General features: G+C 34.8%; 1 protein-coding gene across 1 annotated transcript in view; it reads left to right on the top strand.

The window, feature by feature from the left end:
- LOC107589778 (myelin transcription factor 1-like protein) overlaps positions 1-6,359 on the top strand; it is a 71,226-nt gene extending 64,867 nt beyond the window's left edge. Inside the window, exons 15-17 of the mRNA XM_016278307.1 lie at positions 1,781-1,828; positions 4,940-4,993; positions 6,077-6,359. Coding sequence (XP_016133793.1) covers positions 1,781-1,828; positions 4,940-4,993; positions 6,077-6,217 — 243 coding nt within the window. The 3' untranslated portion in view covers positions 6,218-6,359. The remainder of the gene's footprint in view (positions 1-1,780; positions 1,829-4,939; positions 4,994-6,076) is intronic.
- Positions 6,360-6,798: the final 439 nt, after the last annotated feature.

Here is a 6,798-nt window from a genome sequence, read left to right as displayed (position 1 = left end):
ACCCAGCACTGGGTTGTATTTAACCCAGCATTTTTTAGAGTGTAGAGTGATTTCTGAAGATCATGTGACACTGAAGACTGGAGTAATGATGCTGAAAATTCAGCTGCGCATCACAGGAATACATTACATTTGAAAATATATTCAAATAACAATATTGCTATTTTTACTGTGTAATTTGATCACATAAATGCAGCGTTTGTGAGCAGAAAAGGTGTCTTTCAAAAAAAATTAAAAATAAATCATAATTATTCCAAACATCGGACCAGTAGTGTATAAACATTTCTCGTTTACTCAAGTGCATAGACCATGATTTAGAAAATTTTTTTTTTACTTGAATCATACTCATATGGCCACATATACATTGTCATCTAGTTATATATATGGAGTTCTGACTTGCATTTAAACTCTTGTATCCAAATCTTCTCTTCATTTGTATTTTTGGTCACTGCTGTTTGACATATAGAATAAGTCTGGTCTGAAATCACGACTTGGCTCTCAGGAGAAGTTAGTGAATGCAGGAGAATTCCTACAGAAATCATGGAGGGCAGACAGTTGAAAACAAATGATTTAATATATCTGTAGGGTGATACTATTCAACTATTAAAGTACAACAGAGATGTGTATGACAGTATCTATGACAACATGTATAATGAGCATTCAGTAGTACAATAATGCTGCTGTCAAATGCACTTCCTCTTCAAAATGCCCATCTTGCCAAAGTGTTAATTAGAGATGAGCGTTGTTAAAAATGGCATTCATTTCACTGTTGTGCTGATTAAATAATCAAATTAATCACAAATAATCACATGCCATAATTTGCTGAGAAAAGCTCAGAATGAAGATAATTGAAGACTTTACGTTATTGTAGCAGACATGTAAATTATTTGAATGCACATCGAAAGCTAAAGTGTCTAATATGTCAGTGTCATTACAGTCAACTTTGATAAACTGCCTGTGGTAGAATTGTCAAATTTCACTTTTATCTAAAATTGTATTATTGTAACACCTTTATTTAAAAAATGGTTGATACATATTGTGATATATTCATTACCGTTTAAACGTTTGAGTCAGTAAGATTTTTTTAAGGAAATTAATACTTGCATTCATCAAGGATGTGTTAAATTGATCAAAAGTGACAATAAGGACATTTACAATGTTACAAATATTTCTATTTGAAATAAATGCTGTTGATGTGAAATTTCTATTTAGCAAATAATCCTGAAAATTGAAACTGTATCATGGTTTTCACAAAAATATTCGACAGCGCGACTGTTTTCAACACTGATAATAATCAGAAATGTTTCTTGAGCAGCATATTAGAATGATTTCTGAAGGATCATGTGACACTGAAGACTGGAGTAATGATGCTGAAAATTCCATCACATGAATAAATATATTCACATTGAAAACAGTTATCTTAAATTGTAATAATATTTCATAATATTACTGTTTAACTGTATTTTTTTTCATCAAATAGATACAGAATTAGGAGTCTTCTTTTAAAAAGAAACATTACTGACCACAAACTTTTGAACGCTAGTTTACATATCATGAAAAAATTAGGTCTTACGGTATAAATGCAGCATTTGTGTGAAAGTGAACTGAGTCAGACATTTCTTCCCGTTAATCATTTACTAAAACATTTAATTTCAAACATTTCAAGCCCACAATGTACTTACTGTAGTCTTAGTTCAAACAAACAAGATAATAATTGATGGTGTTACACTATGAAGACGTTTTCACAATAGATTTAACACATCTACCAATTCATGTCCCACAGATTACCACAATGGAGTCTAATCTGAAGTCCTTAGAGGAAGAAAACAAGGTGATTGAACAGCAAAATGAATCTCTCCTGCATGAGCTGGCCAGCCTCAGCCATTCACTGATAAACAGTTTAGCTAATATCCAGCTACCTCATATGGTAAGGGCCACCATCCCCAACCGATAGAGGACAAGTCATGGACAAAGAGCATATTACTTTATTCTGTTCACTTAGAAACATTTAAAGTAACTTTATTGAGCTTTAGGCCGCAGTTCTTGGTGCATTCAGAAAATTTAGCATAATAGTCTGTGCTTCAAACTAGTCCATAGGTGGAAAATTGTAGGAGTCAATTTAATACTTGGTTGTTAAATGTTACCAGCTCTGCTTAAAAAAAACCTGCATAAACCAGCCTGAGTTGGTTTGCTGGTCTTAGCTGATCTCCCAGTCAGGCTGGTTTTATCTTAAGCGGGTTTAAGATGGTTTACCCAGCAACGAGTTAGCTTGAAAACATGTTCTTCAGATCAGTCCCAAAGATTTAGAAGCGTAGACATTCTGATTAGAAGTTTCATTCATCTCATCTCAAATATTTGGTTACACTTTACTTTAAGGTGTCCTTGTTACAGTGTAATTATATACTTAAGTACTGAGTAATATTAATTAACTACATAGGGTTAGGATTAGGGTTTGGCTTAGAGGTACTTGCATGTAATAATGCATAATTAATTGTTATTATAATAGTAAGTACATGTAACATGTAACAAGGACACCTTAAAATAAAGTGTTACCAAATATTTCAGTCATAATCGTATTTGAATCTCCATAGCTTGTTCACTGATTGTCATATTTTGTCAAACTGATATACAATCAATTCTACCGAGTTTGTTAATATTTGAGTTGCTGTGGCTCATTATGTCTATTTCATTAATCACACACAGTGTTGATTACTGTTTATAGGGTTTTTCATTTTGTGTTCAGTTTTTTTGACAATGCTGATTGGCTGTTTCTTAAAGGGGTCATGTGATGCTGCTAAAAAGAACATTATTTTGTGTATTTGGTGTAATGAAATGTGTTTATGCGGTTTAAGGTTAAAAAACACATTATTTTCCACATACTGTACATTATTGTTTCTCCTCTATGCCCCGCCTTTCTGAAACGCATCAATTTTTACAAAGCTCATCGGTCTGAAAAGCGAGGTGTGCTCTGATTGGCCAGCTATCCAGTGCGTTGTGATTGGCCGAATACCTCAAGCGTGTGATGGAAGTGTTACGCCCCTCACCATATTGTGATGATGCCCTGTCCCAGCCATAGCGACGAGACATAAACATTAAAACCCATTATAAATGAGGCATTCATTGCATCCAGTGGGGACATAATTACGGATTATAATGACTTATACTATCTTTTTACGCGTTGCATCGCGCCGCGTAAACATAAATCCCTGTCTGCATTTGTGATCGGAGAAATAACAAACAAACAAGCGCTACTCTACACTGCCCAAAATTCGCGTTTTAATCATCAGTGGCAAATTCTTTAAATATAAAAAACGTACTTACAGTCTGTGAGTCAGAACAGAATAGTCTACTCTCCCAGGATCAGGAAATGGTCCTCCATAAAATGCGCTGCACACATCTGAATATTTGGGTTGAACTGTGTCCTTTTGGAAGGCCAAACAAAGTAGTTTCGCTTTCACAACGAAACACAGCGTCACACACGGCGGCCTAGAGTGAGCGGAGGCCAACGGGCTTAAGAACGGCACGGCCGGCGGGCTTGCGGCAACCACATTTGACGACCCCGGGCTGGACTCCGCTTCGTCCACGGTGAAAGTCGATCCACCAGCACGGATCAGCTCCAGGGATGACGAAGCGGATATCGTCCTCTTTTGGAAGACCAAACAAAGTAGTTTCGCTTTCACAACGAAGCACACAGCGTCTTCACGACATGGTGGCGGCAGCAACAATACTACAGCGAGAATAAAAGTTACGCCTTCTTTCTTTGCGTGAACATTTGGGCGGCGTTATGCAAATCTTCCCACATCGTGACGTAGACATGTGGGGGCGTGTTAGAACGAGCCGTTTTAGGAGGGCGTCTTTTATAAAGAATATCTCTTTGGATTTGAGACTTTAGTCTTTGCAACTTTACAGATCTTCTTTATGCACCAAGAGCTTGTAAGGCTCCAAAGAGAAAGAAAAAATTGAAATCGCATCATATGAGCCCTTTAAAAGATGTAGATGAAGCTTATTCTCAGGAAACTGTGACTTTTTCTCTCTTTTATTTTCGACTTCCACTTCATTTGAAAAGTTTACTGCTGAACTTAAAGAAGTCGCATTTTCACACCTAAATCAATCCCTTGTGAAAAAGAAGTGTACTTAATTGTATTGAATGTGCACTTGTAGTGTACTTTAGATCTTAAAAGTACATTTAAAAGAAACACTGTTCTTGCAGGTAATATATTAATGAAATAAAAGGCCACTTAAATGCACTTAAAGAGAGACACTTTCATGACTATAATTCACACTTAAGTACATTTTGTAATTATGTCAAATTGAAAGTTATGTACTTTATGTATCTCAAAGTACACTTTTATCATGATTTAAAGAAGTACACGTATTTTAACTAACATACTAAAGCACAAGTACTTGATTAGAATTTTAACTGTAGTTTGCTAATTAAAGTTAATATATTTGATATGTACTACATTGTAAAAGACTATAGAAATGATTATGAAATTACATAAAAGATGAACTTAAGTCCTACTTGAGTGGGCCAAAATGCATGTTTACGTTCAGGTCACAGTATTTAATTCAATCATTTAATTGTAAATATTGTTTTCAATTTTATTAACGATTTTTGTAGTATTCAAGGGTGAATTCACTGAACTTGTGCCACTTTTATCAAAGTAAGAATAATCAGCAGCTTATCCCTTTTACATACAAAATGTCAATGCAAAACCAGCTAATAGCTGCATTAACTAGCTGATATCATCATATAGCATCACATTACATCACTTTATGCATTGTCAATATCTTTGCAAAGTCTGCAAACAAAACAAAACAAACAAAAACAGTTTTTCCAGATGCGTTCTTAGATTGGGTGTTAAGACAGAAGGGCCAGGTCTTGAATGTATTGAGCATGTTATTTGCTGTAAGCTAATACACTTTTTGTTTTTACCTCTAGAAATCACTTCACAAAGAGCCTCCAGTTAGACATAGCAGCTGTTTACATCAGAGAGTAAGGCCACAGTTTAACTCTTACCCTTTTCATACATTTGAATATTTGCATGCTGTGAATACTATGTCGTTTATATCAGTCAATTGTAAATGGCTGAGCGCCGTTGGTGCTAGTCATGCTAAAAGTCATTACTGATTTATTCTTATGCATTCATGTCCCCCTGAATAGATTTTGTTGTTCATGCTTAATACTGACTTTTCACTGAATCAATTTTTAATAACCATTCAGTCAGCTTTAGTCCTTCACATATTTTTTTCCCATTAATGAATGCTACCAAATCCAGCCATTCCCATTTAGACGGAATTGACCGAATAAATGATGTTTACCACAGATGTTTTATGTTTACACATTGTATTTCTTTTAATTCAAAAGTTTTATTGTGGCTGCAACAAGTTGTTTGAAGAATTCACATCAGGGTTTGCAAAATTCATGATTTAAGAATTGGCTTCCTTTCAGTTCACAACTGTCAGTGTGAATTGAATTAAGTTCACACACTAGAAGTTGAATTGCAATGAAAAGAAATGAACATTTTGCATTTGAAATCACAGTCACGTAAAGGTTTTGTGACAAAACCTAGTTTTGACAAATGATGCTATTATTATGTTTTCCCTGATACACATTATGAGCCGTTTTATGATAATAAATCTTAAAACGAAGTTTTATTTTGCATATAGTAGCAAAAACAATGTCCACCACATTGTTCTCAGATCCCTTCATAATAAATGAATAAATAAATCTGGGAACTGAAGTTGGGGGTTACAAATGAATAATGTTAATTGTAATATTTACAGCAAGAATTTTCCATAATGCTACTTTAAAATAGCATGAACTATGAAAACAGACTTGATTATTATCATCGAATGTTTCTGCAAATAGCCCATATGTTTTTGGCCAATTACACAGACTGCATTTATTTATACAATTATGCATCCTGTGAATTGTAGACAGGAATAGCAATAATCCAAGAACTGTATTATAATTAAAGACTTAATTCTCAGAGGTGTATAACCCAGATTCATGTTTTGTCATCATCTTCCACATACTGTATTTCATCTGACAGGAGCTTTCCTCTGTGTTTGACAGGAGCCGATGAGCGAACAGAGCTTTGACGCATACGTGACCACGCTAACGGACATGTACACCAATCAAGATCACTATCAGAGTCCAGAGAACAAGGCCCTGCTAGAAAATATAAAACAAGCGGTACAAGGCATTCAAGTCTAGCATCTCAGAACGTTCCTAAGGTGAAGGAATACTGGGGAAAGAAAAAAAAATCATAATAATCATATGGGATGCCTCATGCTTTGCTGTTGTAGTTTATCAAAGTGTTAAATTCATGTTCTTTTAAAAAGTGTTATGCTGACTAACCATGATTTTTTTTTAAACAGGGTTTATTTTTTCTGGCCTTGCTTTGAAAAAAAAAAGATCTGCAAAATAGTTTTTTGAAAGTATTCACATTTTGTACGTTTTCATATTGGCTAATGTGACTCCTTCTTCTGGCTGCTCATTGATGCACCTTTTTAGTGTATATTTCTGAACAGTAATGCACCCACTACTGAACATTAGTTGATGCTTGCTGAAAGAGTGTCACGAACTGGAAAAAGGTAGCCACTGAACATTTCCGCTCATTTTAAAGATGTTTTGTGCCGTCTATGAAATGGCAAGGGTTTCTTTTTATCATTAAAAGTATAGTTCACCCCAAAATTTTAATTTGCTGAAAATACACTCATCCTCAGGCCATCCAAAATGTAGATTAATTTGTTTACTTGTTAGATTTGGGGAAATGTAGCATTCCATTACAATGG

The sequence above is a fragment of the Sinocyclocheilus grahami genome, unplaced genomic scaffold (genome assembly GCF_001515645.1).
Source record: "Sinocyclocheilus grahami isolate Dianchi unplaced genomic scaffold, SAMN03320097.WGS_v1.1 scaffold120.1, whole genome shotgun sequence".
NCBI lineage: Eukaryota > Metazoa > Chordata > Actinopteri > Cypriniformes > Cyprinidae > Sinocyclocheilus > Sinocyclocheilus grahami.
This window is presented reverse-complemented; position numbering and strand designations above follow the sequence as displayed.